The sequence below is a fragment of the Triturus cristatus genome, chromosome 7, assembly GCF_964204655.1.
Source record: "Triturus cristatus chromosome 7, aTriCri1.1, whole genome shotgun sequence".
NCBI classification, from domain to species: Eukaryota; Metazoa; Chordata; class Amphibia; order Caudata; family Salamandridae; genus Triturus; species Triturus cristatus.
Window position 1 is genome coordinate 1,491,672,380 of NC_140590.1, and position 27,595 is coordinate 1,491,699,974.

At 43.9% G+C, this 27,595-nt stretch overlaps 1 protein-coding gene across 1 annotated transcript in view; it reads left to right on the plus strand.

Moving 5' to 3' along the window:
• The window catches only part of PFDN4 (prefoldin subunit 4), a 78,810-nt gene that overhangs the window by 33,633 nt on the left and 17,582 nt on the right, over positions 1 to 27,595 (plus strand). Inside the window, exon 3 of the mRNA XM_085619262.1 lies at positions 27,244 to 27,384. Coding sequence (XP_085475388.1) covers positions 27,244 to 27,384 — 141 coding nt within the window. The remainder of the gene's footprint in view (positions 1 to 27,243; positions 27,385 to 27,595) is intronic.

Sequence of the window (27,595 nt, forward strand, 5' to 3'; positions counted from 1 at the left end):
CAAACCCTGCCTGCCTGTACCAGTCTCGACAGCTGGACCTCTACCAAGAACCCCAGTAGACTGCTAGCACTTTGCAAATTGCCAGCAATCTCCCTTGCAGTAGAGGAGCTACTCCCCTGCAGTCACCAAAACAGCAGAGTCCGGTTTACTGTGCTGCCACTCTCCACTTATACTGATGCAGCAGCCACCCAGGAAGAGGTCACTGTGCATCAGAAGGTCAGAGGCATCTCCCCACCAAATGAGAAAAAGTCAGGACCAACCGGAGCTGCTCAGCACCAATACCTGTGGTACTGGACCCCTTGCAGCAACCAAGGCCTGTTAGCATCCAGTCCGGACTCCCAACAACACGGAGACCAAGCAGCCGTACTGCAGAGACCCACTTCCAGAGTGGGCCAACTGTCCTGATTTTTACACCCTCAACTGCCGAGGCCAACAACCGTAAGGTCCTACGACGCACCAGCCCAGCCGACCTGACCCCTCTGTACCAGAGCTCTCAGGGTTCTCGAAAATCGGCTGTGCCCCCTTGATCCCAGCACCCTTGTGAATCAGTCCCACGTTGGGAGGTGGCCCCTCTCTATCATTTGATGTATCGCGCAAGGCTACCAAACTGAACAGCACCTCTGCACCCGGATGCCCCAGGGCAGGTAAACTGTAACTGCTGTTGGTACTTTGGACCTTAACCCCATACCACCTTACATCCTGAAAGGGACCCCCGGAAACCTACTGCAAGTACCTGTATATGTTTTCTCCCATAGGAAAGCATTACGCTTAAAGACGCATTTAAGTGAACATTTTACTTACCCGTGAAAGTTGATATTTTAAAAAGTACTTACTTGCTTACAAAGTTCTTGGTTTTAAAAATTTATATAAAAATGCATACTATTTTCCTAAATTGGTCTCTGATTTATGCTTTGAGTATATGTCTCATTTATTGCTTCAGTGAGTACAGCAAATGCTTAGCTCTACCCTCTGATAGGGCTAAACTGCGCGGCCACACTACCACAAAAGAGATCATTTAGTGTTATCATTTTTGCCTCTGTAAACCAATAAGGGTTGCTTGTAACTCGTTTTAGTACTCTATATAGAGAGTCGACTTCCTACAACAAACATATAAGAAACATATGCTTCAGAAGAAGTTGAGGGAGTGCTGTGGCAGAATGGTACTGTTTTTCTACACTTAGCCATTCAGTGGAATGGCAGCTCCTGCTCCCAGAGTGTTCCCTGTTTAGCTGGAGGCAGAGGGTGCTAGTAGCTCCATTGTTCTTACCTGCAGAAGAATGGCGTTTAACTATACCCTCTATTTAAGTACCCTCGCCCTGAATGGTAATACTAAGAGTGTGTGGGAGATCACCGTATTATGTTCAGACATATTTTCTTAGCTGTGCTTTGACATTAGTCGTGCTAACAAAACGAGAGAACTAAACTTTGCCACTCTCTGTAAAAGCTGGGTAGTTAGGTACAATGATTAGAGCAACAATCCAGCTTTTTACAAATCAGGCATGGAAAATGGCAATATTTGGCTGCCTTCCATGTCCCTCTGTAACGGAAGCATTGCTAGTGTTCTGGAGCGATGATATTAGAAGCTACTAGGTGTCTCTTCCCTCTCCATAGAGAATCATTAGGGGAGGAAGAAAAGAGGAATGCGAGGATTTTGTAGAGGCAAGTAATGGAGACTTGTTGCGAAGGAACATTGCTGAAGTTCCCATATCCGATGGCAGACTCAAAGGATTTATAAGGGATATTTCACATCTTAGCATACAAATAACTAGGCAGTTCTGATAGCTGTTCAGCCAGAACAATCATGAGGACACATATGTACATATTAGGAAGGAACTAGACTAATAGGAAATATAAGGATGTGTAATTAAACATGGCTGTGGCCTTTCCTAATGGCCATTTGGTTTTATAGTACAACTGCAGAGATTACCTTAATACTTACCATAATTTTGATACACAAGATCTATAGTATAATAAATGTGTACTGTGAAATATCAACAACTGTGTGTTTCTAGGGGCCATGGTAAGGATCCTTACCTATGTTCAAACTTCACCTGGAAATGGATTACCCTGATAGGGCTGTCTGACTTCTAATACTCCTTATCTGAATGAGCGTAACTCATATAGAGAAGTGAGACCCAGTGATCTATATTGAAGGAAAAGTTTTTTAAAAAGTGACTTGATCCATTGTGTGAAAAGCTGTTGAAACTCTAGTAAGATGAAAATGAAGAAAGGTTTGTTGTGGCATTCTTGATGAATAAAATCGGAGGTTTAAAGTAGAGCAGTTTTTGTAGGGTAATCAGGATTGAAACTTGATCGTAAAGTAAACATGGCAAGCGGTAAAGATAAGAAAAGAGAAATTGGTACAAGTTAAAAGACCAATAGTCAAACAATGTTTATAAGCAAAAAAGAAAAATAGATTTACAGAAAGCTGGAAAGAAGCGGAGTGTGAGAGAAGCACTAAATTATATAGACAGCATGAAAAAAAAATGTGGAGAACTTAATTTGCCACAGAGTATGGTAATGGGGAAGCCGTAGGATTGGCACGAGCATGAAAAATAAAATGTTTTTGTAAGATAATAGATGAAACGAATCAAGGAATGACAAAGAAAAATATTATATGAAAAGTGAGGCAGAAAAGGTGTGCAGATGGGGGGTTGCAGATGCTGCTAAAGTGTTTGGAGATACAGAAACAATGTGTACCCGAATGTTACTAGCCTTAGAAGCGTAAAGGGAGGCGTTTTAGGAAGAACAATGAAAAAGATCCGCGGAAGTAGGATAAACTAGAATGTTTAAAGAAGAGAGCAAATTGTTAGTGTGAGAATGTGGGTGTACTATATGATATGGCTGTGGAGCCTTATCCTGGAGTATACTCACAGATAACATCTTGGGTCCGGTCAGTATCATATACGTAACCTTAGCTCAACCCTGGGTAGCTGTGGCCGCGAGTAGTAAGGCTTGGCAAATGAACTTAGTTTGAAGCATTTAACAGCACCAAACATCGGAATAAGAAAATCACGCTAATAAAAAGACACAACAATTTATAAAAAAGCCTATTTTTATGAATTTTTAGAGACCTGGATCATTACAATCCACTGGAGGGTTCCAGATATACAGATAATAGAACTTTTTATCACTTTTAAGTGCAACCGCAAACAAGCATTGGCAAACAAAGTTTGAAAACTTTTGAAGAGTTGGTGCGAGTACTCTGGCCCGGCTTGGGCGAACAAATCCAGCAGTGATATGGTCTAGGGGTCCGGAAAGGATACTTTGTACAATTACCTGGCCACCAGATCATTTCTGAAGCAGGTTACAAACTTTACAGGACAACTGCCATAAATGGCAATGGAGTGATCCTGATGCTAAAGGTGTTGCAAGCTCAAAGATGCTCAAGGATGCTCCTGATGCTGTGCGATCAACGAGGGTGAAGTCCGGTTGAGTTCTCAGTGCACAGGTGAGTAGGGGCAACTATGTCCACAGATTTCATGGTCCCACAAAGTTGTTTGTGCAGGGTTCCAAGGGCTGTCGATGCTGGCCTTGCACTTTTACAACACAACAGTGATCGTGCAAATCTTTGGTGGAGGCTGGTGTCCCTCTTAGGTGACTAATCGATCCTGTGAGAGGAGGTGACACCTCTCTCTGTGGCATCTGCCTTTGATGCCGACCCTGGGAGTCATTCAGACGTCCCCCTAGGTGGTAGGAAACCTGTCTATGTGTCAGTGTCTTTGTGAGGCTACAAACTACTGAGTGGCAACTTTTCAAAGGTTGCTTAACTTTAATAGTACTTTAAATCTGGCCTGTGCATCAGGTCAGATTTAATGTCCCGATTAATTTGATACCTTTCTTAACGCTGTTAGGTGGTCCCATTCAGGAGTTAGCCGGTTTGGGGTGCATCCCGTTAACCCTGTGTTAGCTGATGGTGCTCCTAATCTTTCCACAGCAGAACAACAATTTAGAAGTGCTGCTGCTAAGACAATAACAATGATTATTTTAATTGAGTATGTAGCTTCCTTCCTTTTGGCTTCATTGGCCTTCCTCAGTGGAGACCTACTTATCATCTTAAGGGAAGTGGTGGACTTGCCATTAGAGGAAATGGCAAAGTCGTACTTGTAGTGTCACACACTGCCCGTCAGTCTGCAGTGGCAGGCTGGGGCCAATTTTACCTCTGTCACATTCAGGGTGGCGCAAATAGTGCTGCAGCCCTGGGAGAACACTGCCTTACATGCCCTTGGTACCCTGGGTACCATATACTAGGGGCTTATAGGTAAGTCAGTACTTGCCAATTGGTTGTATCCAATTAAAAATACCTTTCGTAATGGGCCCAAACACTAGTACTGAGGTCTTGACAGCAGGCCTCAGTGCGCTTTCAAAGTCGAAAAGCCAGCAGCTAATAGTCCAAACTGGGAAAAAGATGGGGGAAACCTGCACCAAAACATTTTTCCTTACAGTTAGGCTTGTCACAGTGGTTGAAAGGAAAGACTGAAGTAGACTGAAAATTATTGTGCTGACTCCAACTTAGTGCTGCAGACTCCAGGAAGAAAATGATGATGGCAGTACAAAGCTTACCAATGCAGAAATATAGTGGTATCTCATGATTTAGCACAACAATTTGGATTGACTGATTGCTGGTATATATGGCGTTTTACATTTTAGTACAGATGTTTCTATGGTTTATCGTCTGGCACATTGGGTAACACTCTACTGTTCTGCTACGCTGACTAGCTCCCTGGCAGGCTCTCTGACAGAGCTTTATGTTAAAAACACTTTGAAATTTAAATATCCCTTCAGATAGTTAACTATTCTCCGTATTTTATTTTCTGCCATTTGACTTTTGATGGGCTCGTTTTAGGTATAAGAGGAATTAAAATATTATTTCTCCAGGCACTATATTCAAAACTAGTCTAATATCCTCTTTCATGTTATTTTGGATTGAAATTATTTTCTTGTGAGTTAGTGTACACTACTTCATCCGTAATGTGCCACTTATGTGAATGATGTGCATCCATTGCCTTTATTTTGTGCACATATTTCTAATGTACAACGCTTGCTACTACAAATAAATTCGGAATCCAGCTGCTGTGGAAAGGTCGTGCCAATTGCAATCTTTAATTTTGCATAGGCCCACGGTTAAACCAATTTCTTTTTTTTGTAGATTCAATGGATAATTGTGCTGTAAAATGCATCTTTTAGTTTCTTTTACCCACCTTACCTTGATAGAGAGAATGGCTAGATCGCGCCCCTCCCACAAAAAAAAAGCTTTATATATTTGCCCGCTCGATGGAATATGATGCTGCTGTTTACTGGTTTCAAAGGGAAGCTGCCAACCCTAATACTTGCTTATGGAGAACGTTAGGAGAGTCTTAATCTAATGTTCGCTAGTTTTGATTTCTTTGATTTTTCCTCAAAATAAAGGTTGCTCTATTTTCAGTTCCAGACAAGATCAAATTCTGGCGACTGACCGTTTAGCAGTGAGCATTTGTACGAAGTGGTAATAGCCAGAACATAGGGATGCCTTATAAGGCAGAAGCAAGCAGGGCAGTGAAGAGTGTTGCAGGGAAATTGCACTTTCTGTGGGCGGTTTTGCTTTGCTTCTACAGCTAGAAATGTATCTGACAACTGCGTTTATTTTAAAACTGTCAAAATACAATTTCTAACGTGAAAATAGCGATTTAACAAACTAAATTCGAGCCTTGCTAAAAGCGACTCCAGTATCATTGCACTCATTTTTTGGTCAGGTAGTAGTTTTTAGGTTGAAGCCTACCGTCTGGTGCGAAAAGACTTCTTGTGAGCATTCTGAAAGCTTCGGAAGTGTGGTGGAAATACATATTTTAATACGATCAAAACAAATCAGTACACTAGGTGATGCCATTTCCACACATTGTGCGCTGTATAGTTTTACTGATAAAACTGTATGTGCAAATGTAATTGTCATTTCAGTTGAAAATGTGTTTTCTGCAACGGCAGTGCGCTACCACACCATGCACACTCCACTCCACAACACTCTCCACTCTACTGCCCCCCTCCACTCTACTGCCCCCCTCCACTCTACTGCCCCCCTCCACTCTACTGCCCCCCTCCACTCTACTGCCCCCTCCACTCTACTGCCCCCTCCACTCTACTGCCCCCTCCACTCTACTGCCGCCCTCCACTCTACTGCCGCCCTCCACTCTACTGCCCCCTCCACTCTAATGCCCCTCCACTCAACCGCCCCGCCACTCTACCGCCCCCCCTCCACTCTACCGCCCCCCCTCCACTCTACCGCCCCCCCTCCACTCTACCGCCCCCTCCACTCTACCGTCCCCCTTCACTCTACCACTATCTGCGCCACTTGACTCTGCACCACTTGACTCTGCACCACTTGACTCTGCACCACTCAACTTCGCACCAATCGACTCTGCAATCAAACGACTTTTCAACACTTTGCTATGCGATAGTCCACTCTGAAACTCTACTTCACTCCAACACTGCACAACATGACACTTCTACAATACACTCCATGCCAGAATATGCTACTCTGTTCTACGCCACTTCCTCTAGGTCATACCATGCCAATCCACTCTACTCCACGTTTTTCTACGATACTCTATGCCACTCCATTCTATGGCACTTTTTTCCACTCTACGGCATGCCTCTAACCTTTAGTAATGCTGAACATCTGCCACACTGGCGTATAACATGTCTAAACCCCATTGTCAAAGCCAATAGTTCTTTCATTGGCGAGATCTATTGGCTTTGCCAGGCAATGTTTTATTTTTTACTAAGAATGAAATCTAGAAACACAGTACTAATTATGGATGTCTTGGGTATATGGTCAGAAATATTTGTCATGACAATATCCTTAATCAATAGAATAGCTATTCGTGCTTACCTCCAATCGCAAACTGTGTTATAGTCTGCTTATTGATTGGGACAAAAATAAACAATGTGCTCCTGTAACTCCATAACTTGGAAATCTCAAACAGAAAGGACTAGAGTTCAGTTCTCATCTTTTATTTAATTTATTGCATGGTAACATTTAAAGGATCAGCTTGACCAGCTTGGCTCACCTAAAGCTATAGTTTGATAACAAATTATAGTTTAATTATTGGATAGTTTGTAAGTGAACTTTTACAAGTAGTGGCTAGTGTGTGTTAAAGGGTGGCATTAAAAAACCTTCCAAGTGGCACAAATAGAGGATTTAATCAAGAGTGTTAAAGAATTCAATTCCTCGATGATGTCAACGCCTCTGTACTTAGACAAATTCAGGCACCTTATGGACTAGAACAAAACCCACAATATTTGGCAATTTTAGTCAGCCATGCCCATGTTTAAATTCGAAAGGCCACAGTTGACACACTTCGCTGATCCATGCGACGCTCCTCATCATTTTTCTTAATGTTTTGAATATCATCGCAGTAGACCACATAGGCCCGAACAATAAGGAGTAAACTGGATTATAAGGAAACTACCTCCCCAGGTGAAGCTTCTAATGAGATAATCCTAAAAGGCTCCTGTTAGAAATGGGATTTCTGGTTGGCTAAGGCTTGCGCCAAAGTCAGGCAGAAACCACCACTCTAGTCAGGGCAAGGAAGTTACACGCCAAAGATAACCCCTGCTCCCCCCCCTTGGTAGCTTGGCACGAGCAGTCAGGCTTATCTCTGAGGCGATGTGTAAAGCGTTTGCGCGCGCACCCAGCAACAACACCCAAGGCCCACCACAAAGGAAACTCCACACAAGGTATTCTATAAAAATAACCTTTGTATTACCAAAACACATTAGATAAAAACACACACTCTACAATGTGCCAACAGGCACGGGCAGAATTTACAAGGGATTATATATACAGGGGACAGAGCCACATGGACCACTGTCAGGAATTAGCACTTAGAACATAGCACAAATCACCAATAGTAAACGTAGAACATAACACAAAGTAACTGTAGAGCACAACCAGTCTCTACTGGCGCAATAATGACCTCAGCGTCATCACACTAGCATCAGGTATAAAACCTATCCTGCATCTATCACAGGGGCATAAACACATTATGCAATTCTCATTAGTCTAACGCATTAGACCTAACCACCTAAGTATAACTATACTAGGGGCGCACATCGCACAGGGAAGTACCTTCTCCCTACCATCAACCTAAGCAGGTAAGACAACCTTCTAGGCAGAAATAACCACATTTAGAGGTATGAAATACAGGGTGCGCAAAACATACTATACACAGTACATTTCCTAACCCCCATAAGCATGAACACAGGGTGCGCAGAACATACTACACTGTACATTTCCTAGCACCAAAATCACATTATAGTCCAGGTTGCGCCAAAACCTAAACGTAGCAGCTGCCCACTACTTGCTGGGCAGCTGGGGACAAGCACAGGGCCTAAACGCTGCAGCTGGCACTAAGTGCTGCGCAGCTGTGGTAGGCAAATAAGCTTGGGCCCTCAAATCAAACATGTCCCCCTGGTTGGAGCCACACGGGGCTCTGCAGATTATGGCGCCACCTATGGGAGCCACGTAGGCCCTGAAAATCACTATGTCACTTGTTGGAGCCGCCTTGGGCTCTTAAAATAATCATGGCCCGAGCGTTGGAGCGTCACGCTCTTAACAACCAATGTCCCCCTACGTTGGAGCCTCTCTGGGCTCTAAAAACAATTAATGCCCCATCGTTGCAGCTGCCCACTGAGTAGCGGGGCAGCTGTGAGTATCGCGGCCAAAAGGGAACTTGAAATTACTTTGCCCCCAGGTTCGAGCCTCACTGGGCTCTAAACAAATGTGTGCCCTTCGTTGGAGTGGCCCGCTATCCTGCAGGACCACTCAGCACCCACGTCATCACAGCACCAATCAATGCGCCCCCAGAGCCCCCACTCACCCGACTGGTCTTAGGGAGGCTCTCCTCAAGCTGGGCAGGCTTCGGCTGGGCTCTCACTCGGGTGAAGGGGACAGGCACCGACTCTGTGCCTCGCGCCCCCTCGCTGATATAGACTTCTGTGGCTTCCCGGGCACACGCAGGGCTTCCACCGGCACACGGGAGCCCTGCTAGAACTGACGCTGCGTTCCTCCCTTCACTCTGGGCATCCATCAAGGCGGGGTGGCTCCCGCCGGACGCCAGCAACACGCGGGGCTCCCACAGCAAACGGGAGCCCCAGTCACTTCCGGGTTGTGCTCACCAGGCCCCGCCCACGTCCCAGGCAACCCGTGCCTGACTTCCTGCTGGGCCGCAGCGGTGATCTCACGATGTCGGCAATATGAGGGGTAGGCTCCCTCGGTATAGAATCAGTCCACAAGCGGGGTGGGCACCCGCGCAAAACACAGATATAAAGGGGGGTGGCACCCGTAAATTACAATTTACTGCGGGGTAGGCACCCGCAAATTAAGGGACCAAATAAGCGGGGTGGGCCCCCGCGAAGGCACGCATCATGGGGGAATCCCTACGCTGGGGATTCCCTCTCTCTTGCTCGTTGTGCAGCACCGTGCTGCGGGGCCCACGCGCTCCTAGGCGCTTGGTAGGCCGTAACAAGCCTTGGCAAAGGGAAAGGGGAGAAAACGGTCCCAGATGTCCTGGCATACAGAAATGGAGCAGAAAAGCTCCCAGCAAAGAGGCCTTTAGAAAGTAAGGGGCAAGGGCAAAAAGAATGGTCCCAGAAGTCCTCCAGCGTCCAGGGCATCCAGGGGCTGGGCAGGGCCCAGGAAGGCAAGCCTTCCCCTGGGCCCCAGCAGCAGCACGCCCCTGGTAGATTCGAGTTAGAACAAGAACATTTTCATGGGGTCACAGCCCCTCTTTTATACACCAAATCCCTTTGTTCTGGGTTCAGGGTGAGGGGGAAAACCAGTCGCAGCTGGTTGGGGAGCACCCTTGATGTGCTCAGCCCCTCACTCTATTCACTGGCAGGGCTAGGGTCGTCAGTCGCACCACAGGGGGCGGAGCCAGCATTGTTTGGGGAAAACCCTGCCCTATTCAGGTCCAAGGTGCACTCCTCCCCAGCCATCAGCATGCTAATCTCACACTCACCACTGGGGCAGACCCAACCAGACTCCTGGAGCCAGGCTCACCAGCCAGCTCCAGCCAATCACACGCCAGACACACTGCACACCGAAGTGCCCACTTCTAGAAGTGGCACTTCCACACTAGGTACATGCACGCCGCACACATCATCGCGCAGCATTCAATCACACGAGTCCGCACATACCAAACTCGGGCCTGCACACCCCACGCATCAGGAACTACTAGGGACACATACATTCCCCATGCATTTCTATGGGAGGGCAGGCCTATCTCACCACATGCACTCAGAGCACGCACGCACTTTACCCTGGGACACAGGGAAAGTGCGCAGAAACCAAAAATCACCACACCAAGTCACCAGTAAAAAGTTCAGGGGTGAACCTGACAGAAGGGCCAAGTCCAACAGCTCCTAATGTAGGGATGGGACAAGGCAGACAAAGTGTTAACTATTTGCTTCTGATCTCTCAATCATGGTTACAGTGACTGAAATGTATTCTCAATGTAGTTCAGGTTTTCAAATCAATACCACGATCGAACTGGCATTCCTTAGTTAAACGAAAGCAGAGTCAACATATTTTGTATTGACATTTATGAATAACTGAATATTAAGCAATAGAACATACAAATGAAAGTGGTTAGTGAGACCCCAAAACATTCATATGCAAGCACAATAATTTGCAGAGACTAGCAGTTCAATACGATTTGTACTAAGACTTTGTAAGTTGCAGGATAATAAAACTTAAATAGTCAGCTGCAAGAATTTTTCAATTTAATTAGGCAAGGAATGAGGGGCTACTCGTCCACTCCTGAACTTTTGCTTCCTCCTCAAGTCAATGCTTTAGTGAAAAGTATTGACCTCAAGCTGTCCTTTCTAGGAACAAATTGTTCATGAACTCCAAACTAACCACAGAGTGGAGCTGTGATGTGCTGTGTTCATGGCAGCCTAGATTAAAATAAGATTGTTTACGCTGGCCTCCCCATGAACCTCGTTGTCAGGCTCTGAAGAGTACAGAACTGTGAAGTCAGAATGAGCCGATTACGCTACAAGAAACACTACTTCAAAATCGCTGTGAAAGCGCTTCACTGGCTCTCAGTTAACGCTAGGATCAAATTCAAGGATTTATGCTCTTTCCACAAGTATACTGTGGCAAAGGCCCAAAATACTCAAAGAAACTAGCTCTCCATTATACGCCTGCCAGGGATCTTGGGCATTGTCCAGCTGTGACACCAACGATCAACAAAAGGGCAAACTATTGAGGTGTATAATCAAAGGGGGGGACGTCAGAGCTTGTTATTTATCGAGGTCCTGTTTCCGTGCTCCAAGGCAGGTCTATAAATATCAAAAAGGGGGGAAACAGTTCCTCTCTATGGGCCTAAGTAGAGAGTTCCAATGACTAACTACGCTATTAGAGATGGTATCTGGGGGGGGATCTGCAATTCCAGATCGTAATGCCCTCACACACCTGTTAGGGTGTCATGCTTCATCATTGGGCGCTCCTCGTCGGACCGGCGCTGCAATGTCCGACGGGCCTGGTGGCATCTTTGTCGGAGATGTTTTGATCTGGGAACGCCGTTTGGTGAGTGAGGTGTGTGGGGCTATAGGGGAAACATTGTTTGCTAGAGGTGTAGATTGTGATTATTAAAAAAGGCCCCTAACCTTGTTGGTTCACTTTATTAAATGCTCAAGGAAGGGACTTTATTAAAAACTGTGGGGCTACGTGTGATAATTAAAGGTATTCAGGTAGCCATTTGTGGATTAAGTCAGGTCAACATGTTTTGTGTCAGGTGCTCTAGAGTAAAGCGACTCTTCTTCAGGACCAGGATGACATGACCGCTTCGTGAACAGTCACGGGAGGAGAGTTCCCTTTCTGAGAGATAAGATCCTCAATTTAGGGTTCTTATTATGGCATTCTTCCTGTACAGATAAGGCCAAAGAAGAAAAGAAAGGGATACGGATACCATCAGAAACTCATGGGTATGAACTAGTCAACTGAGACAAGGATAGTATATCACCCAGACTGGGCCAAATAAGGCCGATATCTTATAATAACAAGGGTTTAATAAAATAGAGAACTAACGTTAAGTGAACATTAAAAAACTTGACACGAGAGGATTCACAGTATGATATGACTAGAGTGACACAACTGAGATGTCCACACACAAGGGGGAGGTAACGTTGTCGGGGAGAAGGAATTAATCTTACCTCCTTAGGGTAGAATGAGGAGCCTCAGAGATGAGGGAAGACGACCCGACCACTTGAGCGGGTGTACTATATGACAGTGAGTAAAAGAGACATGAAGCCTACAACATGACACTAACAGTTGAGACATAGCCGAATCAAACATATGCATATATACTGATCCATGGGAGGAAAACTGTTAAGTGGTACTTTTCTGGTGTGTATCAGCATTCATCATGGAACAATAAAATTATTGAACAAAAACTTTAACAACAAATGCTCCCAACAGAACATACTAATGTGTCGGTCTAGAGGGTTACTTAGAAGATAACGTGCGCAGTTGCGATAGTTAATCACCACAGGACAGGTCACCTTATCCCAGCTAGCCCTAGTGCCACGTTCATGCTTGTGGGGGCGTGAGTGGGAGCACTGTAGCTAAGGTGTCTCGAAGGCCAGTGAGAGGTGGGCAAAGTGCCGTGAGTGTAGCGTTAATACCACTGAGGATCGCCTGTGCGTACCGGCGGGGTGAGCAAACTACCCGTCCTCATGATGTAGATGGACCGCGTACTCAAGAGGCGAAGGGGGGTGTTGTGTGGGGGGGGGGGGTGGGGGTTGGGTTGTGATACCGAGGGAGTTGCAATGGACTCGCTGGGGACGGGCTAATAGTAAAAGCACTGGTGTCCCGTACCGGGGAGGTAAAATAATAGACCGTGCTCGCAAAATCCGCAGCCCGCGAATTAATGTATAGGCAGTGAATATTTACGAGTGCGACGGCGGAAGTGAGGTCTCAGAATGAGAGGCCGTGAACTTAAAAAGGACGTAAAGATACAATAATCTAACCGTAGCCCGCGAGCTAGTGTATAGACAGTGAATATTTACGGGCTATACGTGATACTAACATTTGAAGTGCAACGGCGGATGTGAGGTCTCGGACTGAGAGGCCGTGAACATTAAAAAGAAAATAAAAGTAGCGGGCCGACATGCTGCGGCTAAAGCTGCGTGCAGCTGGTGTCCCGGGGAAAAGGGGGTGCGTGGGGGTGCCAGACTTACCCTGAGAAAGACGGGGGCTCGTCTTAGAACCTACTCGTCTCCATCTCACCTGGATGTTACCGTAGGCGATCGGATCCAGATTATAACGTTTCACTCGCGATCTAAATCTCGTGAGACTAGGCCGCCATATTGTCCCAAGAACGAGATGCCTGACCTTGAGTGATATGTGAGGTGATTGTCACGCTGTATAGGTTTCACGCTGCAAAACCGATCCGTTCATGTGAGTGTTTCAGTACAACGCGCACACAGCGCACTTTCAGTTCTGTGCCGGTGCTCATTACAGCGCGCCATAGGTATACACAGCCACTGCCCAAGGTGGCTATTGACAAACGCTGTATAGGCTTCACGCAGCAAAACCGATCCATTCATGTGAGTGTTTTAGTACAACGCGCACACAGCACGCTTTCAGTTCTGTGCCGGTGCTGATTACAGCGCGCCATAGGTATACAGAGACGCTGCCCAACATGGCTATTAACAAACGCTGTATAGATTTGACGCTGCCAAACACATCCATTCATGTGAGTGTTTTAGTACAACGCGCACACAGCGCGCTTTCAGATCTGTGCCGGTGCTCATTACAGCGCGCCATGGGTATACACAAGCACTGCCCAAGGTGGCTATTGACAAACGCTGTATAGGTTTCACGCTGCCAAACCGATCCATTCATGTGAGTGTTTTAGTACAACGCGCACACAGCGCGCTTTCAGTTCTGTGCCGGTGCGAATTACAGCGCGCCATGGCCAGACGTTGCCCAAGGTGGCTATTGACAAACACTGAATGGGTTTCAAGCCGCTACCCAAAAAACAATACATTTATATACAGAGCACGCGCACAGTTTTGCGTGTAGCCACAGTTCTAACACAGAAATGTACACATTCTATTGCTTACAGACTTACAGCCCATTGCACTCTAGCCTGTGGGCCCCGTGAACTGTGGAGAATACAAAGTCGGACTCGCATGTTCAGAACAAACTCCCCCATCCTCCCCTACCCTCCCAAAAAATGGAAAGGCACAAGTTTAAAACTTTAAAGGGCTCCGTTTATTATCGGAATGGCACCAACATCGTATTTCTGGCTATGGCTCCTCACACTGTCTCATTAAGCAAGCCCCCCCCCCTCAGCTGCTGCCAAACCGATACATTCATGTGAGTGTTTGAGTACAACGCGTACACAGCGCACTTTCAGTTCTGTGCCGGTGCTGATTACAGCGCGCCATGGGTATACACAGGCACTGCCCAAGGTGGCTATTGACAAACGCTGTATAGGCTTCACGCAGCAAAACCGATCCATTCATGTGAGTGTTTTAGTACAACGCGCACACAGCACGCTTTCAGTTCTGTGCCGGTGCTGATTACAGCGCGCCATAGGTATACAGAGACGCTGCCCAACATGGCTATTAACAAACGCTGTATAGATTTGACGCTGCCAAACACATCCATTCATGTGAGTGTTTTAGTACAACGCGCACACAGCGCGCTTTCAGATCTGTGCCGGTGCTCATTACAGCGCGCCATGGGTATACACAAGCACTGCCCAAGGTGGCTATTGACAAACGCTGTATAGGTTTCACGCTGCCAAACCGATCCATTCATGTGAGTGTTTTAGTACAACGCGCACACAGCGCGCTTTCAGTTCTGTGCCGGTGCGAATTACAGCTCGCCATGGCCAGACGTTGCCCAAGGTGGCTATTGACAAACACTGAATGGGTTTCAAGCCGCTACCCAAAAAACAATACATTTATATACAGAGCACGCGCACAGTTTTGCGTGTAGCCACAGTTCTAACACAGAAATGTACACATTCTATTGCTTACAGACTTACAGCCCATTGCACTCTAGCCTGTGGGCCCCGTGAACTGTGGAGAATACAAAGTCGGACTCGCATGTTCAGAACAAACTCCCCCATCCTCCCCTACCCTCCCAAAAAATGGAAAGGCACAAGTTTAAAACTTTAAAGGGCTCCGTTTATTATCGGAATGGCACCAACATCGTATTTCTGGCTATGGCTCCTCACACTGTCTCATTAAGCAAGCCCCCCCCCCTCAGCTGCTGCCAAACCGATACATTCATGTGAGTGTTTGAGTACAACGCGTACACAGCGCACTTTCAGTTCTGTGCCGGTGCTGATTACAGCGCGCCATGGGTATACACAGGCACTGCCCAAGGTGGCTATTGACAAACGCTGTATAGGTTTCACGCTGCCAAACCGATCCATTCATGTGAGTGTTTTAGTACAACGCGCACACAGCGCACTTTCAGTTCTGTGCCGGTGCTCATTACAGCGCGCCATGGGTATACACAGGCACTGCCCAAGGTGGCTATTAACAAACGCTGTATAGGTTTCACGCTGCCAAACACATCCATTCATGGGAGTGTTTTAGTACAACGCGCACACAGCGCGCTTTCAAATCTGTGCCGGTGCTCATTACAGCGCGCCATGGGTATACACAAGCACTGCCCAAGGTGGCTATTGACAAACGCTGTATAGGTTTCACGCTGCAAAACCGATCCATTCATGTGAGTGTTTCAGTACAACGCGCACACAGCGCACTTTCAGTTCTGTGCCGGTGCTCATTACAGCGCGCCATGGGTATACACAGGCACTGCCCAAGGTGGCTATTGACAAACGCTGTATAGGTTTCACGCTGCCAAACCGATCCATTCATGTGAGTGTTTTAGTACAACGACAACCACACACACTCAACCACACACACACTCAACCACACACACTAACAGAACAAAAAACCACACACAAACAGACACACACACAACCAAACACACACACAACCAAACACACACTCAACCACACACACTCAACCACACACACTCAACCACACACACTCAACCACACACACTCAACCACACACACTCAACCACACACACTCAACCACACACACTCAACCACACACACTCAACCACACACACTCAACCACACACACTCAACCACACACACTCAACCACACACACTCAACCACCCACACTCAACCACACACACTCAACCACACACACTCAACCACACACACTCAACCACACACACACACACACAACCGAACACAACCACACACACACAACCACACACATACAACCACACACATACAAACACACACCTACAAACACACACAAACACACACACACACTCAACCACACACACACTCAACCACACGCACACACACTCAACCACACACACACACACACACTCAACCACACACACACACACTCAACCACACACACACACAACACACACACAACTACACACACACACAACCACAAACAATTTTTGGGCTGACAGCATAAATACGCTGTCAACAAACCCGATGAACACTCTGGAAAATTTAGAAAGTCACCCCCAACTTTCAAACCATCTTGCTGTTGCAAAGTGTGTGCTGTACACATGGCAACACCGTGCCACAGCGCACTGTTGCAAGGAATGCTTTGATCCTCGGAGGCTAACAGACCTCACTCTCTGCATTAGTTAACCCCGTCTTGGCACTGCATGAAAACAGGGTACACACTGTCCACCATGAAGTGAGACATTGTCCTCGGGGCTGGAGATCCTATTTAGCAATCTGCTTTAAACATTGTGATTCATTTAGGCCATTAAACATAAAGGAGCACTGGGAACGCTGATAACATGGATTCCATTTTGAGTATTGACTACAACTTTTAAAAAGCACGCAGTACTGAAACAAGCATTTACACTGCAATAGGTCTCGCATTTAAAAACAGGCATTTGCAATGCACTAGATCTCGCATTGACACAAGTTTGAGATATTGGCATTGCACATAACAATGCATTTTTTTTGGGATTACTTTTTGAATACTTAAATAGAAAGGATTTGTTATTTACAATACCAATAGCTCCAACTCCAATAAATGCGAGACCTATTGCATTGCAAATGCTTGTTGATATTTACAAACTATTGAGGTAACATCCTAGTAATTCAAGGACCTGGACTGTGGAGCAATCTCTGACTTAATCTGAGACCAGATGCCAATCGCAAGCAATCGAAAGAGTTATGTAGCCAAGTAATTTTAGACTTGCTTCATTCAGAATTTTCAAAGATCAGAGGCCACACTGAATGACATTGGCTAATATTAATAACCACCATCTGATGGGGCTCCAGGTTCCTTTCATTCTTTATTGTACATAATTGTGCACCATCCTACGAGAGTAACAGAACATCTGCATGTAGTGCTAAGCAAAACTACTAAATAAATGAACTCAAATAGTAGAACTGGTCAAGGTCAAAGAGATAAAGTCTTTGGGAGCAAATCCTGAAGTCAAGTACACTTATAGCCGATTTAAGGCCACTACTAGTGTTAATGGGTGTCGTATGTGCGTATAAATGAGATTGTTGTCAGTCCTGTTTCCGCAATTTACTTTATCAGTGTAGGAAGCTGGCTCTGTATATACTATACCAAAGTAAGGTATAGTGTCCACAGAGTCCAGTGGATCCCTAGAGGTTTTCAGAGGCTTAAGTAGATAACACCAAAACACTTTATTTGTGTTAGTGTGGTCGAGCAGTTAGGCTTATCATAGGGCAGTGTGAATGCATTTGTTGTACATACTCATCCAGGACAGGGACATGCACTCATTGACTAACTCCAGACCAATGTTTTTAAAACATATTACTTTAGTTACTTTTATTGTAGGAACCAAGTCTTACTCAGTTACAGTTAAGTAGACTTTTCTGGGAGGTAATACTTTCATTCAACATGTAGTAGAAATGCTTTATAATCTTGTAAATACTTTTGTACTTGTCAATCGGAAACATTAACGCTGGGTACTTGAAAAAGATAGTCGTATGCAACAGATAGAATGCAATGCAATCCTAAGGAGTAAAACAGTGTTATGCGTCAGCACGTAAGTACACAACTTACTTTTCCAGTTTTCAGGGGTTTCGGCCGGCCCTGGGCAAGGGTCAGTTTATGGTAGGGACTGCACCACCAGCAGCACTGGGGCAGCTGGGTACAGAGTTTGCCGAATCCAAAGCTAGTCAATGGAGACTGGGGGCACCTAAAGAGTTATGGAGTACAGTATCTATGCCATGTCAGTCGATATTGGCAATGATTTTTGCTCTTGCGGACAGTGGAGAGCAATGGAGATGAATCAGATTCAAGTAGGCCGCCAACGCCGGTACCATCGCAGTAGTCATCAGCGAGGCACTTTAGATAAAGAAGGCACCACCAGCCCAGCAGTTGCGGTCGTGGGGTTGGAGTTGCTCAGGGGATGGAGGAGTTCTGCCGATGTTGGGCTGTCTCGGATAGACCCCGGTCAAGCAGGCGGGGGCCGACAGGGCCACTTGAAGAAAGGCACAGGCTCTTTGGAACGAGTTTGTAAACAGCTTGGGTATTTGAGCCGAGAGGATCCTTCGAGGTTGTGGAGGCCGTCAAGCTGCAGTGCTTTCTTCTGAAAGGGCAGAGTTGCGTCTACCCAAGTGTTGGTTCTCTTCCGCTGTGGTCTTGGGGTTCCTTTGCAGTATTGAGTTGCGTTGACACCAGTGTTGGTCCTCAGCTACTGTGTTTTTTGTGCCGGCGGGCTGTGGGGACTAGAGCCTCTAACCCATAGGGAGTTTCTTGGAGATTGGTAGAAGGCTGGAAGGTCTCTGTGGTTTCTTGGAGGCCTTGCAGTGTTTCTGGAAGGGCAGCAGGTCAAGTTGTCGAACCAGCTACAAGTGGCAGGGTTCTTGCAGAGTTCTGTCGGAAGCAGTTAAGTTCCTGGTCCGGCAGCAGTCTTCTTCCGTCTTCTTCTTTGGCCAGTTGAATCTGGGGACCAAAGTTCAGGTGAGCCCTTAAATACTGAACTTAAGGGCATTACTGTCTCTTTGTAGAGAGGGATACACCCCTGTTCCTATTAGGCCTAATTCTCCAAGTCTAGGTGGATCATTTCTAAGGGGTTCACCTCAGGTCCTGGCGACCCTAGAGGTGTGTATTATCAATGGGAACTAGCCTCAAAGGGCATAAGGATAGTGTGTTTGTACGGAAAAAAGAAAGAAATATTTCCTTTGAAAGCCCTCACCCACCAACCTAGTTGGTGGCATGCTTCATCATCGGGCTCCACCCGGTGACACCGAATGTGTCCCAGGTGTGCTTCAACGCCTGTTTACAGCGGAGCTGGTTTCGTGGTAAATGAGTGTGCAGTGATAGCGTGTGAGTGTGAATTAAAAACTGTCCTCGGGTCCCAATTCCTATACTAGGTAATTTTATTAGTGGGCCCTTGGCAGTGTTAAAAACAAGGCAATGGATGTGTTGTGGAGTTATCTATAGTCTCCCACATCCTGTGTGGTCAACATGTTTCAGCCAGGACTTGTAAATGAGCTGGCTTTCTTCAGGACCTATAAGTGTGTGAAGTGCTCGTGAAGTGATTTTAAAAAGGCACTGCCAAGGGCCCGCTAATAAATTGACCAAGTATAGGAATTGGGACCCAAGGACAGTTTTTAATTCACACTCACTCGCTATCACTGCACACTCATTTACCACTAAACCAGCTCCGCTGTAAACAGGCATTGAAGCACACCAGGGACACATTCGGTGTCACTGGGTGGAGCCTGATAATGAAGCATGCCACCACCTAGGTTGGTGGGTGAGGGCTTTCAAAAGAAATAATATTTCTTTCTTCCGTACAAACACACTATCCTTATGCCCTTTGAGGCTAGTTCCCACTGATAATACATATATTTCAGGGGAAGTGAACTAGCCCTGCTGTTCCTCCCTCTCCCCTTGATACCTAATAAGACCCTAGAGGTGTGCCAGGTTAAGGTGACACTCCTACTCTGCTTACTAATTTTCCCACCTGTCCTACCACCAAAAGTGGGCCCTGGACAGTGGGGCAGGCATCTCCACTAGTTAAAGCTGCCCAAATCGGCATATCGCAAGGTGAGAGCCTTTGACGCTCACCGCCAAGTGTTGTTGTTCCTGCCAGGGGGAGGTGTGAATCGCCTCCACCCAGAGCAGACTTTGTTTCTGACCTCCGAGAGCACAAAGGCTGTCACCCCATGAGCTCAAAAAACTTTCTGGTGGTGGCTGGCGGGGACCAGTCAGCCAATACACTAGAAGTTGGTTGTTTTTCAGGGGGCATGTCTAAGAAGCCTTCTGAGTCCATTTTATAATAAATCCAACACTGGCATCAGTGTATGTTAATTATGCTGAGAAATTTGGTACCAAACTTCCTTGTTTTCAGCAAAGCTATCATGGAGCTGTGGAGTTTGTAATGACAAACTCCTAGTCCATGCACTCAACATGGCTTCACTGCACTAACAGTGTCTGTGAATGTTACAGACCATGTAGGAGAATATTGCTCTTGCAACTATGCCCTCGCATGTGGGATGGTGCACCCTGCCTTAGGGCTGTAAGGCCTGCTAGAGGGGTGACTTCCAATGGACAGAGTCAATGTTGGTGGGCATGGTACACAGGGATGTGTGCCATGTCGACTGTTCAGTTTGATTGGCACCAACACACGTATTCTGCAATAGCAGTGTGTGGGTGTTAAGGTGAGGGGTCTCTGAGGGTTGCATAATACAGGCTGCAGCCCTCAGGAACCCTCTCTGGTAACCATGCAAATTGGGACACTTTCCTACAATCGGCTACTAGTAACTGTCCAAAATCTTAAGCCATCTACAAGCTAAAAGTATATTGTAAAATTTCGACATAAACACTTTGGCTTTGATTATGAGTTTAGTGGTAAAAACCCACACACTTGCTCATAAGGTAAATACCAATTCCATGGAGCTGGGTAAATAATGAGTGTTAAATAACACTGATTATGAGTGTTTACCATACACCACATAATCGTTATTTAGCAAATTCTTAATACCGAATATATATATGCTATTTAGTGAATGTAGTAAATACAAATGTGTTATTTAGCGCATGTGCTAAACTTCTCACTCGATAAATAGCACAATAGCAAAACACCAAGGAGTGACTATTTACAGGCATTGGTATTTTCTGGAGTGTGGAAAATATTCCCTAGAGAACAGAAACAGCCAGAGTAACACTCCAAAAGGACCTTAAAACACCCCAGAAGTACACTCGCATCTCTTTTTTGTGTGGGAGTGTGCAGACATTCTTTTTGTGTGGCCAAAGCACCCAAAAACAAGACCAACACAATCCACTGTCATCCTCTGATATCACTCAGTCATCTGAAGTAGAAACCTGCCATACTTTTCCATCATGGACCCTGACAGTGAGAAAAAGTACAAGTTTACGGATCCTAAGCGGAAGGTCCTGGCCAAGGAGGTGGTAAGACATCATGACAGTCTAATGTGTCATCTCATGCTGAATATTCTGCCAAAAACAAAGAAAATCATGCTTGTTAAAAGAGATTATGGCCAAAATCAGTATTGAACAATAATATCCATATGCTGTTGAAAATTAAAACCGGGTTCTAAACCTTGAAATTCTAGGTACTTAAGCAAGTTGCCATCCACAAGCAGTAGAGCAAGGCAACTTATGGCGGTACCTCAAGCTGTGGAAAGAACCAATTATGACCATTTTCAACATGTCTGGAGTGGAATGCATGAAAGAAGGTCTCTAGATCAGACTATTCCAAGTTAACATTCATGAGCGTCTTAATGGAATTACATTTTTTTGTTAAAAAGTTCACTTTGATGAGAATGATCTTTGTTGTGTAATGCGGCAGATGTAATTTATTACACGTATTCATATTGATCCATGTATATGGCATAGTGGGTATAATAACTCTATAATGGTACTGCCGACATGTATGGATATTGGGCTACAACAATCATAATGCACTGTAATCTTGATGATGAAAGGTTGATTTGCCTGCCCGGTACCTTAAGTGTTATATGTTACCACAGTATAACTAATGTTGCTTCCATCAGCATCTTAACATTATGGTTTCATACAGAGCACCTAACACACCAGTTCAGTGTGCGAAGATTCACATAGCATTTTCACATAAATAGTGTGTTTCATTTCACGCTTTCAACACACTTGTTGCTGTCTACCAAATTTCCCCACGTGTACATGAGTGCAGCCAATTGACCCTAGGATATCAGAAAATCCTGCTGCAGCAAGTATGTTTGTTTTGCTGGCATTAGCTGTGTGGGTATCCAGGGGGAACTGTGTATGCTGCTCATTCTCTGCAAAATGTCATCACTTAGGAGAGTTTTTTGCTATAGGTTGATTGAGAAATGCCACACACCAATCCTACGGCCTTCTGTGGTGTGGCTGTTACTTAACATTCTAGTGCTTCTATCGTTTTCAGGAAGGGGCGGGGGTGGCAGTAGATCCCTAACTCAATCCTAACTTGGGCTGCAGGGTATCCGAAATGGTGAAAATCTCTTTTGTGTGGTGCCCTTATCAAGCCGTTTATTCTCTGGATCTCAAACCGACCATTGTTTAGGAGTTCTAGCCTTACTCTGTCAATCCTGACTCTCATCCTGCATTGCTGCATCATTTGCAGTCACCTATTGATGACCTGGTTTCCATCCTCGTGCTGCATGGTTTGTTGAAGCAGAACATGGACCTGGTATAGCATGATATAGCGGGCTAGCAGTCCTGCAGTCATGGTGGGGTACTGTGGAATTGAAGTGTGAGCTGCTGCAATCAAACTGTGAGAGCTTCACCTGTCAATGGGCATTAATGTAAGTCTGGCCCAGTGTTCAGGTGTCTGTCTTTTTTTAAAATTATTATTTTCAGCCCAAACAGCAGATATACTGTTTTTAATTTTTTATTATTGAGTTGGTCTTTGAATTTTTCTATTGCATTACAGCTTTTGTTTCCTATGATCTTTTACCACCTGCTTTTTACTGGTGGTATTTTAACATGGTATTTTCCACTGGTTTTTAAAGAGCTCTCCTACTTGTAATTGGGTGCTATTCACCACATGTTATTTTCCGCATGTGGTAGATAGTGCATGCGTTAAGCGCCTGTGTTAAATAGTGTACATAGACTACAGACATGCGGTGTTTAGCACGTGCCACAGTTTCTCTATCTCACTATCCCCTCTTTCCTTTTCCCTCTCCCCATACCCCAATCGGCCTGCACCTTCCCTCTGCCATCACTTTAATTTATTCCCCCAGCGTTCTCCTTTTGTCTCTTTCCTTGTCATTGTTTACTATCATCTGTCTGCTCAATCACCCCAACTTTCCTCTTTCATTCCTTGCAATTCTGTTCTCAACCTGTTCCACCCTACTGTCTTCACCTCGAGTCTTCATTGGTCATTTCCCTCCCTTCTGCTTGTGCATAAATCTGTCCTTTAGAATATCACTAGGTAAGTGAGGTACGTGAAGATCTGCTGTCCTATAATGTTAACATTATGTTTATGTTGGCGTCTTTGAAAGGAAATAATTCCCTATGAAGAGCAGCCTTCTTTCTTAAGCAAATATGAATTTTAAAAAGGATGATTGTCATACCTCTAGTTACACTGTTTCTGTTAACCATTTTTGTTCATACGACTGCAAGTTTTGAAGCTCTTGCTAGAAAGCTTCCCCGTGCCGCTCAGCCTACCTCAGAAGACCACCTTCATGCCTGAGGTCTCCCTTCTGGCAGTTAGCCCTCTCTGACGCGACTAATGGAGATAGAACTTTTGTTTTAGTTAAATATACTTCATAGCAGTTTCCTTTAAATTAATCGTGGGCTATTCCTGAGTATTCTTGAAGTCGTCTTACCTTTTTTATGTTTGAAAAGTAAAATGTATTGAAAAGATCTGCATATACATTGGGAAATGAGATGCAAAAGATACTTATTATTCATAGAAGTATAAACTGTCAAATACAAGAAAAGTTAAACGAATGGAAAGAGAAAATAAAAAAGAGAGGGATACAATATACATATACCATCATGAAAAAAGCTTAATAATTGTATAACAGTAGTGTAAAAATCCATACATTAAAAACACTATCAGTATATAGAGCCAATAATAATGATGAAAAAGAAAATGCATGGAGATTTAGGGACTTATTCAATTCAAGAATTATGGAGATGTTCCTTACAAGCAGAACAATTAAAAAATGTGTCGTAGGCAACCATAAAAGATCTTTTTTAATAGCAAGAGTAAGTGGGTGAACATATGCTCTATCTAATCTATGATTGTAACAGATTCCATGCCACCATGCCTGAAACAATATTTTAGAAACATCTTTTCATGCTTTCGTAATCTGTTGGGAAGCAAATGCAAGGAGTAAATCAATAACTTTAACAGCTTTGGATTGATTTACCCAATCATCAGAAACACTTCCAAGAAAAATATTGGTAAAAGTAAATGGAGTGTGTTTGCAAAAAATGATATTAATCTGCTGCCAAACTTGTGACCAAAACCTATAAATGTATGGACCTTCAAATAGCATATGCATGAGGTCTGCCTGGGTAGCTGAACATGACCATCATGCATTAGAGTCGTCATCCTGTAACAAAAAATAAGTTTGTTTCAGGAAAAAGGCTACGTGTATGAAAATATGGATAATTACCCCTCCACCCCCATATGTTTAGCTCTTTTGAGTTTTTGAAGAGACATCCAAGGTTTTTTATTATATTATAAGAATTTAGACAAAATGGAGTACAGTTTCCTATATTGAGAATGAGGGATATTCACAGACATATTTGAAAGATAAAATAATATTTTGGGAACTTACATAATTTTTATAGTGTCCAAACAACCCCACCAAGACAAAAATAAGGGACTCCAGTGGGATGTAAATGAGTTTATTTCAGTATGCAACGCTTTAAAATTTAAAGATATAGTATCTCTAATGGAACTAGTAAACCACAATCCAAGATATTTAATTTTATCATGATTACAATGAAAGGAAGTAGACGCAAAGTCTGCATGAAAACATAATCTATTTAAGGGAAGAATTTCACACTTGTCAGCATTTAATTTATAACCAGAAACAGATGCAAAATTAACAACCTCTAATAAACAATCTGTTAAAGACGTCGGCGGTTGAGAAATGAAACGTAAATTTTCATCAGCGTAAACATAATGTTTTAACTGTTTATCACCATACAGAAAACCCATAACATTAGGATATAAATGATTTTTTATGTAAAAAGGTTCTAAAGCAAGAATAAATAATAAAGGGGAAAGTGGATAACCTTGCCATACAGCTCTAGAAAGGGGGAAAATTGAGACATAAGCCCATTGGGTAATATAGAGGATTTAGGGGAATAATCGAGCAAAGAGACATAATAAATGTAGTGCTACAACCTAACCAGGAAAGTGTAGAGAAAATAAAAGGCCAATCGACTCTATCAAATGCCTTGTCTGCATCTAAAGACACTGTTGCTAAAGGAAATTTATAAGTTCTGGACTTACTAAGGATTATCTAGTGTTATCAGAGAGATCTTTAGTAAAACCACATTTTTCTTTCCCAATTAGCTGAGGTAAGAAGGAATCTAAACAAAGAGCAAGAATTTTTGCAAATATTTTATAATCCAAGTTAATTAGTGAAATCAGATGATCATTTTTACATAATGTATGATCTTTATTATCTTTAGGTAGGAGACATATTATAGGTTCTTGCAAAGAACCATCAGAGGACTGAGTAGATATAAAATAGAGAAAATGTTGATGTAATTTTGGTAGGAGAAATTTTGAAAAATAAGAATAAAATTCTATGGTAAAACCATCAGGTCCTGGAGCTTTACCACGTTTAATCAAACGAATAGCATCAGAAATATCTTGAATTTGAATATCATTATCCAATGAGGAAAAATCTTTGTTAGGAATTGAAGGAGGTGACATAAATGATAAATAATTAAGAGAATCTTGGTAATTAGATTGAGATTCCAGAGTATAAAGAGTCTGAAAGAAGTGAGTACATTCGAAAAGTATATCTTCATTTTTATGAACAATGTTATTGGTAGATGTTAAAAGTGAATCAATTTTAGTACGCTCTTTCTTAGTCTGAAGATCATTAGCAAGAAGTTTCCCTGCTTTGTTCTGGCCGCCATAATATTTGGCACTAGATTTAAGTAGATATGAATTTGCAATTTCCATTGAAAGTTTATTAAATGTAAATTTAGCTCTAACTAACTCATCAAGAGCAGATTTGGAATTATAAAATGAATGTTCTAATTGCTTAATATGTCAGGTGAGTGATTTTAAAATAATTGAGAATGATCTATGTTTCTGGGCCACAAAAGAAATAATGAAATCTCTTGAAGCAGCTTTAAAAGTATCCCAAAAAGTTGGGGGGGAAATGCCAGGGGTTTCATCTTCCAGAAATTAATTGTTGACAAACTGCTCAAAACTGTGTTTAAACTTGGGATCCATAAGGAGAGGGTTATTAAATCTCCATCTTTGAATACCGGGAGTAGGTGGAAGTAGATCTAAATCCATGGCAACTGGGGCATGATCGGAGATTAATATGGAACCTATATCTTAATATGTGAGATGTTGAACAAGTGCGTTAGAAATAAATAGATAATCTTTTTGGGATTGGGAAAGCTGAGCAGGAGAAAAAGTATACTTTTGGAGAGTTGGATTACATAATCTCCACGTACCAACAAGAGTTCTTTGAAGTGTTGTAGATTTAAATTGGGAATGCACATGTGAAGGAATAAATTGTGCCTTAGAACGTCTGTCTATAATAGGATCAAAAAGCTTGTTACAATCACCACCTACTACTAAATATTCATCATTATACGCCATTAATTTAGATAACACCCGAGGCCAATAAAATGTGTCTGGATTAGTAGGTGCATATAGGTCAACAGTCGTTAAGGGGATTTTATCAACAAGCAGGGAAACTGAAGCGCAGCTACCCACACCATCAGTAGTCATCTTACTTTGAGTTTGACAATTAGCACACATCATGAATTTTATATAAGGAGCGGGCAAAGAGCTTGTATACATGTCTTGCATCAAATTAAAATACTTTATCCTAAATTTATGAACCTACTTTTATGCATGCATGCATGTAACATTTGCAGCACTCATTTAACTAGCTGAACCTTTCTAGACCTGCTGCTATTTTAATTTTTGAGAAAGAAGTAAATCATTCTGCAAAAAGTGATTTCCACTCAGTGTGTGTTTTTTGTCTTCTTTGTACTCGCAGAAACAACTTCAGAATCTGGAGGATGCTTGTGATGACCTCATGATGCTAGGCGATGACTGTTCAGTGATTCCGTATCAAATCGGTGACGTCTTCATAAGCCATGGCGAGGAGGAGACCCAGGAAATGTTGGAGGCAGCTAAGGTTTGTTAGCATGTTAGTGTGGGCACTGTGATAGGTATTCCTGTTGTGCACTTGATTTCTAACTCGAGGTAACAGACTGTTGTGATGAATCGCCCCTCCGACTCTAAATTGGAGAAGTATCTTCTGAAATGAAGTATGACATGTTGTAAGCTGTAGTTTTGTAATAATTCCTAAACATTGTTAACACCCAGTGCCAGTGATAATGGAGGAA